The 12,474-nt window shown below is 42.0% G+C and overlaps 1 protein-coding gene across 1 annotated transcript; it reads right to left on the bottom strand.

The window, feature by feature from the left end:
* Positions 1-8,690: 8,690 nt before the first annotated feature.
* Positions 8,691-12,461, bottom strand: LOC310789996 (transforming growth factor beta activator LRRC33-like; the record flags this gene model as incomplete). The annotated part of the gene is made up of 3 exons (XM_083651717.1): positions 8,691-8,708; positions 9,406-11,232; positions 12,411-12,461. The coding sequence occupies 3 exons, from the start codon at positions 12,459-12,461 to the stop codon at positions 8,691-8,693; spliced, it is 1,896 nt and encodes a 631-aa protein (XP_083507843.1).
* Between the last annotated feature and the right edge of the window lie 13 nt (positions 12,462-12,474).

Here is a 12,474-nt window from a genome sequence, read left to right as displayed (position 1 = left end):
AGTGGATTTATATCACTGATGACATGATCATTGGAATTTATGACATCACATCACTGATGATATCAGCGGATTTATGACATCACTGATGACATCACTGGGATTTATGACATCACTGATGATGTCATCAGTGGGACAGAGAAACAGATAGACAGAGCCCTACCTCCCATTTATATACTGATGATTACAATCTGATTAGAAGGCTCCATGTAAAGGTGCCTAGTGATTATCAACCCTTTTCATATCAAGGACCCCTTTAGTGTTAGTCCACATTAGAGCCACGCACCCCCAATTGATGAGATTTTGTCTCTTGGACCCAAATCTGAGAATATCTTTTTTAATTGGCAGATATTTTGCCCAGAATCCAGAATTGCCCAACATCTATATTCATTAGCCTATTTCACTGCACACCCAATTCACCATTTTGTGTCTAAAAGGAAGGAAGTAAAACAATCAAGACATCGATTAGGGCCCAGGCAGGCACAGGAACACCTAAATTGGTTGAAAGTTGGAAACCCTTACTTCCCATGTCAAATGCATTTCCTACCAAAATGGCGATTTACAATACACAAAGCTCATTAGCCGTTCGTCATTTGATTGTATAATCACCCGTTTTGATTACAAACACCTGTTACTGTCCTACCAAGATGGCCTGTGATTAAACGGAATGCTAAACAGTCTCATCTACATCCCCTAACTTCTGGTTCAATTGTTTAATAATGTAATGCTACATCCATTTGCTGGGGACCCCCTGGAACCCGCTCACGGACAGCTGGTGGTCCCCGGACCCCACATTGAGAACCACTGAAATATAATATTCACCAACTATTTTCGAATCAACACAGTTTTGTTCCAATTAGCATAGCGTTAACTTCACCATAAAGTTGCTAGCGTTAGCTGACCAGCCTAGCTAGCGTATCAGTGTGGCAGATATTTAACGTTAACCATCATGTGATGTGATGCAGCAGCTGATGGCGTGCTTGCTAATGTTAGCTAAAGTAGCTAGCTAGCGTTATAATGTTCGAGATTATGGCCAACAATAACGTTACTGTATGTTAGGTTGACTATTTTTAACCCGTTTTATCCTAAGTTACCTTGTTGGTGAAGTTGCTGAGTTCTTGGTCCAGAGTGCGCCGAGCATTTTGGAACACGAGCAGTTTGTATGCTATCAGGCATTTCTGTGACATGCTGGATGCTTCTGGCGACTCCATGGCGATGGGAGAACTGGGGCAGGTGGTACCAGCAGCGTGAAGAGACCTCTTCTTGTCGTTTTGCAGCGGTTGGCATCCAGTTTATTGTGAACAGATATCGTTTTAATATCCGATTTGTTCCTGGTATCACGCAGTTGATTATAATGCTTGTTTGTCCCTTGGTGTTTCCTCTGGTGAAGGAATCCCGGGTCGGTTCTGCTTGTCTGGCGGTACTTCTTTTTCCTGTTTAATAATGGCGGCCGGGTGACAAGCGTCAAGGTGCGTTACAATGGCGCGTGGTAGTCAGTATCAGCGTGGTGTCAGCTAAAGCTAATTAGCACGTTAGCTAGTTTCGCTCGCCGCGTGGTACCAGCTGATTTATCAGGTTCGCTGGTTTATTCTTAGTCTTCTTCTCTTGAGTTTTATGGCGGTCACTGGCTCGTTATTGTACAGATGAGGCTGATATTTCTTCTGGATCCGAAGATGAATGTCGTCCAGGATGCCAACTTCAGCATGGTCGACTGAGCAAACACCACTTGTCTTGTCTCTCCTCTTGTCCACCTGGTTAACCTACTGAACGGCAAGTAATATCTTCGTCTTCTTCTTCTCTGATCGATGTGCAAGTGTGGTACGAGAATATCTCGGAGTACAGTATAAAGCGGCGTCACGTTATGGGTCTACGGATGGTTCTACTACTACTAAGTGGTTCCTATAGGATGGTTAGTACTTGGTTGCTGTAGGATGGTTCTACTACTACTAAGTGGTTCCTGTAGGGACAGCTCAGGACTGGCAGTCCTCTTCAGTCCCTGTTTTCCACTCCATGGGGAGAGACAGGGAAACAAGTTAACATCAAATCACAGTCAAATCAGTGCACCATCATGGCTCACCATGGGATTCGTTTTTGTTGTTTTTTCTTTATTCTTTACTCAATATAAGAAAGTGTAAATAGACGAACAAGTAAAAACATATTAAGTAGCCTATCATAATATCAGGGATGGTTCAATTTCACAACAGCAGGGGCGTTTCCAGGGACAGCATATACTCCAACGATGTCAGATTTTCTCATTTGGAATATATAGTATAATAATAATAACAATAATAATAATAGCATCATCGCCACTGTACATTTTCAGAATGAGAGGTCAACACAATTGTGAGTAACGTTTGGAATATGAAACGTGTCCTGCTCTTCCTTCAGCTGCAGCTACTGACAGCCTGTGGACAACGAGGAGCCATCATCAGCCGCCATGTTGATAGTCAAACAGGCCTCAGTCCCACTTTATTCGAGGCAAACTGTGGTGGTGCAGGCATTCTGCTTTCTTCAGCTTCTCCAGCGGTGCCAGTCGTGGTGGGATTGCTTTGTGGGACAGTTAGCAGCCCTGGCAGGCTGTCTAATCCATCGACATAATCCCCCAGAACAGTGGACCAAAAAATCTGCTGGTTTTTGGTCAGTGTGTTGAAGCCTGGATGACCGGACTGCAGCTCATCATCACTCACACACACACACACACACACACACACACACACACACACACAACCATGGGGAATCAATAATGTGAACCTCCACGACAACAACATTTTGGAGCACCAGCTGTTTTCATGGACACTGCAGTCAGTGATCATCCACGTCACATCTCATGATTACAGATTGGAACGTTACTGAATTATTCTTTGAATTGAGAGAGAAAGCAAGAATTACGTAGCTTCACCATAAGGGTGCAGAGAGAGAATTAATCAGGATCATGGAGGCCATGTACTGAGATACAGGGATCATGCCAACTATAGTCACCTTTACGTCGGTGGTTCTCGGTCCGAGGACCACCAGGGGGTACTTGAGGGGGTTCCAGGTGGTCCCCAGCAAATTTGATCATAGTTTCACTGTTGTCTCTCTACATACAATACAGATGGTCATAGAATTTATGGACAAAATCATACCTATCAAGAAAAAATATTCTCAGATTTGGGTTCTCATCAAATCTGTCTGTCTGTGGCCATTAATGTGGACTAAATTAGGGTCCTTGACAGGTTGAGTGAGTATCATTGCTTTAGGTGAATTCTTGTTCACAAAATAGGGCACTTAAGACTGTCAAGTGAATGATTTGTGAGAAGTTTGAAGTCTGCCCTGGTATCTGTCACTTTATTTCCACTCATACATGAGTCTACATCCCTGGATGTTACCGGCAGGAGGATGGCGTGCAGGAGAGGACCATGCAGAGGGCTTTTGCAACAAAGGAAACGTTGATTCAGGGTCGGCATCGTGTCCAAGAAGGAATAGAGGAAAAAGTTATGAAATTGGAGCAGAGCAGACAGCTGCTGAATAGTGTGAACAGTCGAGGGAGATTTTACTGACAAGGGAACAGATTAAACAGTCAGTCAGAGAGCAGAACGGATAAATTATTTTGTCTGAATCACATGAGGTATTTTGCAAGATATCTTGCAATGACAATCAGCCGTGGAAGTTTAGAGAAAGCCAGAGAGGACCCAGACCCAAATATTAAAGGAGAAACTTGACCGAAAAACAATGCTGATCTCTTATGCACATGATCTCACACATATCCCAAAACTGTAAACACGTTTGCAGACATTCATTTAGTTTGACACTTATTGAGAGTTGATTTGAGTTAAGTGGTGGAGCATTTGATGTCATTCGTGCAGCAGAAATGACATCACTGGCATCATCAACTTTAACCGAAATCAACTCTCAATAAGTGTCAAACTAAATGAATGACTGCAAAACTGTTTACAGTTTTCGGATATGTGTGTGAGATCATGTGCATAAAAAAAAAATCTGCATTGTTTTTCCGTGAAGTTCTCCTTTAAACATCCAATGCCAAAAATGTTAAAGAAATATTGAGAAATAGATTTGCATCATCTTATGGAAGACAAGGAGCCTCATTTATTTGAAGTGATGGGTATATAGAGTAGCCTTTAGTTGAAATACATCCATTAGAGATGAACAGTAATGTTATGTACACGTTTCTAATACTTAGCATAAGGTGCTAATAAACCAGCTGCGGCTAATGCAGCATTTCGAATGCCACCTACTGTACATAAAACGCCAAGAAGAAGAATGAATACAATTTTGCCACATGCATTCCTATGGTTTTACAGCTAATACTATCCGCACGGTGTTCTTTTCTTTGAGTGCTCTTTGCTTGAACTTGTCAAGCTGCTACTTGATCTAGTAAATCTTGTGGGTGGGGCAAAGAGAGACATTTCCTACAGTGTATATCTTGCCCAAGAGCCAGATTGATAGGCCGGTCCCACCTCTCCTGACAGTAATGCTGAAATCACAGGCCTCTACCCAGGTGGACGCGCTGATAATGGGCATGCGTTTAGAACAATTCCAAAATGGCACATTACATCACTATAAAGGAGGAGGAGGAGGACGTGTCAGTTAGTAGGAGTTGTAAAATGACTATATGAGGAATTGCTCAACAGGATATCCTCCTGTAACGGCACTCTCTCTCTTATTCCCCTCTGTTTATCCGGAGCTACTTGGTGAGATGGTAACGGTCTTGTAAAAACCCCTGCGGTGTCGTCGTAAAGCTGCCATTTTGCCACACATTGATTCACGATTTGCAAGAACAGTCGTCATCGAGCGTTCCCGTCTTCATGCAATGTGCACCAGTGTCCATTTTCTGCAGAAAAGTTGTTCTTTTTTATGACCCAATTTTGTAATTATGACATTACAGACATAACATTCACATTAACATGTTGGCTGGCTGCTACCTTACCCATTCACCATCTCCGGTACACCACCAAAACATAACCGAGCATACATACAATCACACAGACAGTGCAGATATGCGCATGCATGCATGCAAGCACGCAATACAATATGATACACTTTACACCACTCGACATAGGCTATATCGTTTTACTAATTCGATTGCATCTGTAAGAGCTTCAATTGTTTCCCTTTTTGCACCATTTACCCTCGCTATGGATGATTCTAAAACAAGAGTACTATGAAATAAAGACATCCGCTGATCTACTTTAAGGACATGGGGTGGTTTCCATCTCAGTACCAGAATCTTTTTTTTTGCAGCTGTAAGGCCAGAGAAGAATATTCTTTTGGTTTTGGTTTCTGCAGAAAAGTTGTAGAAGTTTGTCGTGTCTTGTCTGAATGTGGCCGTCATTTGGTAGCTGTTGCTGGATTTTCTGAGAATCACTTTTCACCAGCATTTTGGGTGTGACATAAATGGCAACAGATTGCCATTGTTGTTTGTGGGCCCGCAGGGACAATTGGTAAAATAATGCAAAGTCTGTTTATCTGTTGATTTAATCTGTTATTAGTTTAACCTCATTTTGATCAATGTGCTATATTGAGGGGTATTAGCCTTCTAAATGAGCAGAACCACAGTCAAGCACTGGATTAGGTGAGGTAGACATCCTGCACTGATGATGATCAAGAATAGCAAGCAGGCCTTCATTTCACATTATGCAATATAATATGACTATCGATGATTTACTTAACGGAAAATTAGAAAAGTGGGATTAATATTATTATTATTAATAATAATATATCAAGTGAGGAATGTCAGAATAGTATGTATATTACATGTATAATGTGATCCTATATATGTTGGGTTTTTAACCCTGAATAGCTGGATAAATGTATTGACAGCTACAGGGCTCCTGTCAGAGAGCACTAAAAGACACCAGGTGGAGTTCAACGTGTTTACCTGAGTTCAGACAGTCACAGACTGTACAGTGGATGACAGTGTAGACAACGCTTCTCCAAAGTCACTCACTAGCCATCCCCACTGTCACCAATAGAAGAGGTGATGGTGATGCACTGTTTAGGCAGGGGCATCATCTCTAGGATATATAACCTTCTGGTGGTCCACTCCTCAGAATTTTCCATGGAGAGACGAGGCATGGAGAGAGAACTTAGATGATGAAGACATCACCATTAGAGGACTGGGAGGAGGAGGCATGTGGCATCTCAAACAATTAACTCTCGCCTTAAATTGCTGCAGTATAACTGGCTGATGTGAATCTATGTAACTCCAGAAAAGATCCATAAATACAATGGTGCCATTCCTGATGTACTGTATGTTTCAAGTGCGGGAAAGAAAAATGTACGCTTTTCCACTGTCTTTGACAGTGTAGCCAAATCAAAAGGTTTTGGGACGCAGTAAGAGAGTGTATCCAGTAGGGATGGGCGTCGAATTTCGAATTTTCGAATAATCGTTGTTATTATCAAGGTCGACTTTTATTATTGAAATTCGAAATTCGAAATTCGAAAAAAAAAAAAAAACATTTTTTTTTTTTTTTTTAGTGAAATGTTGCATTGTCTCCCCTGATTCTAAGTATAGTCAAATCGCTTGGTTTGAGCAAGTAAAACAATTTTTATAAGCATTTTAAGCAAGGTTTATGGAAAAATGAATGGCGGATGAAATCCCATGAAGAGGGAGAGGGGGTGACTTTGGCACCCCTTTGGCACTCAGACCTGAGCCTACTAAATATTTAATGAACCACTCATGATTGTCAAAACTGTTTTTTATTTTCGAAAATGTCAATGTCATGTAACATGTTCTTTACTTCAGTGGTGCAATGCTTGTTTGAGCTAAAAATCCACAGCAGAAGCTTTTTATATTAATTAATAAAGCCGTAGACTTAGAATCAGGGGAGACAATGCAACATTTCACTCACAAAAAAAAAAAAAAAAATTTACATTTTTATTTTTATTTTCGAATTTCGAATTAAATTCGAATTTGGCCAGCGAATTTCGAATAGTGTTTCTGCTAGAAATGCCCATCCCTAGTATCCAGGACATATTGTCCATACAAATACCTCTAGACCCAGAGCTCTTCATACTAGGATTATACCCAGTTCATTACAACATCAGAGGGAGACAGAAATGGTTTTTGGACATAGGTTTACTTTTGGCCAAAAGTTATTGCTGTAACATGGAAACAGTTTCTGAATTGGAAACTGATTTCTGAATTAAGCACAACTCTGCCCTTAGAGAAAATCACATATGCCATCAGGGGTAAACAGTCACAATTTGATGACATTTGGGGCCCTTTCATTTGTTTTCTAGAGAGGACAGATGTGACAGATATGATGGAGGCAGCTGGGGATGTTTGAGTAACCCTTTGCAATACACAAAGTCATCAAAGTCCTTTTTTGAAAAATGTTCTTTTTCTTTCTTCATTCCACTCTCTATATCTGTGCATTAGACAAGATGGAACTGAACTGAAGTGAATTTGACCCAGGGCTAAATCGCCATTTGTATGTTGTGTTGTTGTGGGGAGGGGAGGGCAGTGGTTTGTGTTTTGGTTTGGTTTGTATTGTAATTATTATTTCTATTTGGTCTGTGTTTGAATGTGCTAATTGAAAAATTAATAAATAAACTGTTGGGGGGGAAAAAAGAGGTCTTGACTCATGCTGGTACCTGGCCGGTTATGAGGAAGGCATGGCTGCTCTTAAAATGTGACTAACAGACCATGTGACTTCAAAGAACCAATGAGAATGGTTGAAGGCGCTAGAAAAATGAATGCATACTGCAAGTAAATGGTATTAACAACAATACTAAATGACACAGCTCTGTCAAGTGAGGAATTCACAACACTATAGCCTACTTACTACAATATTTGATATTGACCATGCTAACTGCTACAAAACAAGAACAAACTCACCCACATCACACATAACACCTCAAAAATCATTGGAGTCCCCACCCAAAACCTCTGACCTCAACAACAGAGGCCTAACACACAGAGGACTCACCATAGCACACGACCCCCCCCCCCCCCCCCCCCCCCACACACACACACACACACACACTCTCAATCCACTCTCCTCACTCCTCCCATCAGGTCGCAGGTACAGGTGTCTGAGCTTTGTCCCCTCTGCCAGAGCCATGTATATAGAAGAGTCGCGACATCTCCATTCACTCCAATGGAGCAGTTTTTTACTCTCAAGAGTTCCAGGAAGTAAGGTCCTGGATTAAGCAACACTGTCGAGTTGCAGCAAAATGGAGAGTTTGTGTTGTACTCTGAAAGTTTTTTTTTTCAATCAAAAAAATTGTACATTATCAGCTTTATTTTAGCATTCAAAAGTAGCGCGAGACCCCTTGCTGGCTGTTCATTGGCTAATGAGTTATGCATTTTGGTCCTCCGCTGACGCCACTCTCTCTCTAAATTGCTCTGCCCTCTGCTATCGAGGCGCTGAACAAACTTCCATGCTAAATGTTATTTGTGTTATAATGTATCTTCCATGTATTTATGTGAGGCCTGCAAAGCTGTGAAAACTAATTTCCTTATAAAGTATTGTATTGTATTTTCCAATGATTTCTGTCTGACGCATAGGTGAGTTTCCTGGGGTCAAGGGGTCAAGAGGTCAAATCTGATAATTGTAATAGATAAATAGTGTTCTTTAAACACGGCTTCTCAAATAATAATTTGACACACCGCTTTCACAAGGAACATTTACGGGGACTTGTTATTAGCATTTCACTCATTGGCATCGTATTGACTATAGTTCAAGAGTTCACATCCAGTCCAGATTCTGGGAATGTTGTGCAAGGCTTCACACACGTCATCACACATTTGCAGAAAGGTTAATACTTTTATCTGGAATTTTACAAACATTACAATGAAGGATAGGCAAATCCCACTGACGCGATAAATATTGAGTTGGCACATCAAAACAGCTGGGGAGTTGATATTGAATTGGCACATCAAAACAAGCTGGGGAGAGTTGACGAGTTGTTAAATTAAAGCCAACTACACTCGCGTAATACGGCACTTTTATCTGAAAACAAACATCGCAATGAACGATAGGCACATCTCCCGGACCTGATATTGCATTGGCAGAGTTGAGGAGTTGTTAAATTAATGCCAACTTCAATCACAACATTTTCACTGTACAGGTCACAGTAAAGTGCACTTTCCACAGATTCGTAGCGTGCCATGGAGTCACGCACGGACAGAGCGAGAGGAGATTCACATGTCAGATCACACCGTCTCCACGGTGTTATTTATACGGGATATCTTTCAGCCCCACCTCTATTTATACAGTAGCATGATGGAAACACACACACTCACAGGAAGTAATGCTAACTGTAGCCTGTTATCCAGTTTCTCACTGGAGGTATTTGGTTAGCCTCCCTACTGTATGTAACCCATACGCATAAATGGAACAATGAAAATATATGTTACATATCATCATCTCACACTATAAATGATCTTTGGTAGCAACATACATTCCTGGCGAATAGGATGAGCATTGTTACGACTGTAGTTACAAATACGACGATGGTGACGACTTGTCCAAAGTTCATTTCCGGTGTCTTTGTGTGAAACAAACAATACATCGAAGTGTTTTTCAAATAATCTGCCATGGCAATTTTACTCCCTCTTGTAAGGCATTCAACTTGACGAACGTCAGGCACGTTTATCGTCGTCGACTCGTTTAGGATCTTCAGCCACTCACTGTCACAGCAGTTGAAGCGATTCCCGCTGATATACATGGTATCGAGGTAAACGGACAGATCCCTGAGCAAAGAATGGCTTAAAGACACAAAAGCGTTACGTCTTATGTCGATTTCCCTAAGAGGAGAGCAACTGACACCGCTGGGTATGACACGGAGGCGGTTGTTTGAGATGTTGAGTTGAGTCAGGGCGGCCATGCAGGGTAAAGACAGGTCGGAGAGGTTGCTTTCACTCAACGTTAGGGACCGGAGACTCCTCTGCACACCCTCTAGCGCGCCCGCTCGCACGACCATGTCGGGATTTCTCGCAAGGTTCAGGGAAACCAAAGAGGTTCTCTCAAATGTGTTTGGGCGAAGCAGCTTTATAGCGTTTTCTTGAAGGTTGAGGTGTTTAAGAGTCCGTATCGTCCCAAAGACGACACAAGACACATTAGGATTTAGGATCTGCAGTCCTGAATGGTCCATGGCTGCACACGGTGTCACTGAGTTCTCCTGTAGGTTCAGCGTCTCTAGCTGTGTGAGAGACTCGAGAAAGAGGGGAGACATATGTAGAAGGCCGTTGCTTTGCAGGTCCAGGTACTTTAAGGAAGGAAACACGAGTTGGTGATGGTGTCCCAATGGCCTATCATTTGTACTATTACAGATGATGTTTCGCAGACAATTATAACTTAAGTTCAATGTCTCCAATGATGACAGAAGGCTCAACGTTTCCAGTGGGAAAGACCTGAAGTGGTTGTAGCTCAGGTCAATGTAAACCAATGGCACCAGCCCCCAGTTTGCGTGGACATTTGTTGTGTTGTCTTCCTCCTTTACAATCTCTTTATAAAGAGAGTTGACCTCTGACATCATCGTCGTCTCTGAATTCAAGGCACCGACCATATTATTCTGTAAATGAAGATATTTCAAACGGCTGATCTTTGGAACAATTGGGAAATAAAGGAGTTTGTTGAAACTCAGATCGAGGATTTCGAGCCTGTACGACTTGTCGTCGTCTTGTGTAACAAAGAACTCGATTGAATTTCGACTAAGATTCAAATATTTAACTTGATGTAATTTAAAATCGCAGATGTGAGCCAGATTGTTTTTGGCCAGGTTTAGCGTCTCTAATCTGCTCAGAGGTTCAAATGTCCCCTGCGCTATGTCTGTTATCAGGTTATCATCAATACTAATGGCCCTCAAGCCCGTGCTCTCTTTGAACAGGTTGTGCGTGAGTCTCGTTAAGACGTTACCAGTCATCTTCAGTTGATCAAGAGAAGATTGGTTTTGAAGGTATAGTTCCACTGCATCATCACTCAAACCGTTCATTGATATGTCCAACCTCCTCAGCCTCCTGATGGATCGGAGGGCTTTGCTGTTGCTGCCAAGGTTGTTGTTCAGCGCATTTCTGGACAAATTCAACTCTTCAAGTTGAGCCAGGTTTTCAAAAGCCCCTTCGGAGATGAGATCCAGCTGGTTGCAACTCAGGTCCAGCTGCTCCAAGTATGGCAGACCAAGTGTGCGCAACTGTCTGATGAAGTTATTGGACAGGTCCAGTCTCCTAAGCCTCACATCCAAACTCACAGGAATAGAATGGAGGTTCTGGTTGTGCCAGGACCGGCCCTTGAAAATGAAAAGGAGAGTGAATGATTACGAGTGAACCAAGGGAAACCACAGTTAAGCGCCCTTAGTAGTTGACAAGTTCGCCCCAAAAACCAGCAAAGGTGCACCTCTAAGAGACTACAGCTGTTTGAAGACATCGTAATGATTTTACAATGTGTTGAAAAAGGTTCAGTGTGAGCCTACCTGTGGATCATTATATGGCACTCCAGTTATGCCGAGCTCATAGAGCGACCACCAGAGTACGAGCAGATTAGAGAGTGTATGTCTGAGTATCATCCTGCCTCTGCTGATTCTGCTGTTATACTGTACCACTACTGCTGTGAACACACACCCTCTTATAGCTGGGCTTCATCAAAAAAAAGAGAAAAGGCAAAACAGCTGGGGACACCAGATAGACATTATGCATGCTATATTTAGACAATAAAGACGTTACCATGACGAGCAGAAAACCGTTTTAGAAAGTACCTTCATGAGTTGGGGAAATACAGTCTTCTGATCAGACACATTATGACTCACATTATGTTTTAATTGTAACACATCGGACAAATAGCCTAACACAAACGTAATGCTGGTTATTTAAGGAAAGTCCGTTTGGGAAATGTCACGTTTTGTACAAAGGCAAATTAATCCCTTATATAACAACTTAAATGATATCACAATATCTGTTTTATGTCAAGTGGAAAACACCTCGGCTACGACGACACAATATGAATTTATACCTTTGTTTGTTCCTGCCATAGTCTGAGGAAGACGGAAACCGTTCTAAATGAGGCAAGAGGAACAAATAAACAGAGTGTGTGCCGGTGAAGGGAAGCCCCAGCGAGGTAGAAAGAGACACGCAGGAATAGCCTGTGATGAGAGAAGGTGGCCGACTAGTGCACATAAACAATGCTAGGATGACAAGGCCATGAGGAGTAACCTGAAAGATACTATTATAACTCTCTGAGGAAGATTGCAGGAAGCAGCAGTCGAAACTGTCAGGTATGACAAAAAACAATAAGAAAACTCTAATAGTTAATAATAGATAGACAAAATGAACTTGTTTGGATTATTATAACTGTGCTTTTTCTTTTTTTTACAAAAATGATTTCCAAAGTAGCTGTCTTCTGAAGACTGATGTGTGGACAATATCGTTGAGCCGGATGACAGTCACAGTGAGAGGGGTAGACTGCTGTCACTCGTCTCTCTATCTGTGTCCCCTCAGACAGTGTGGTGGCAGCTGCCTGCATCCTCCTGTCACAG

The sequence above is a fragment of the Poromitra crassiceps genome (genome assembly GCF_964638095.1).
Source record: "Poromitra crassiceps genome assembly, chromosome: 15".
Classification (NCBI taxonomy): domain Eukaryota; kingdom Metazoa; phylum Chordata; class Actinopteri; order Beryciformes; family Melamphaidae; genus Poromitra; species Poromitra crassiceps.
Note: the sequence above shows the minus strand (reverse complement) of the source record. Positions and strands in the feature narration are given on the sequence as shown.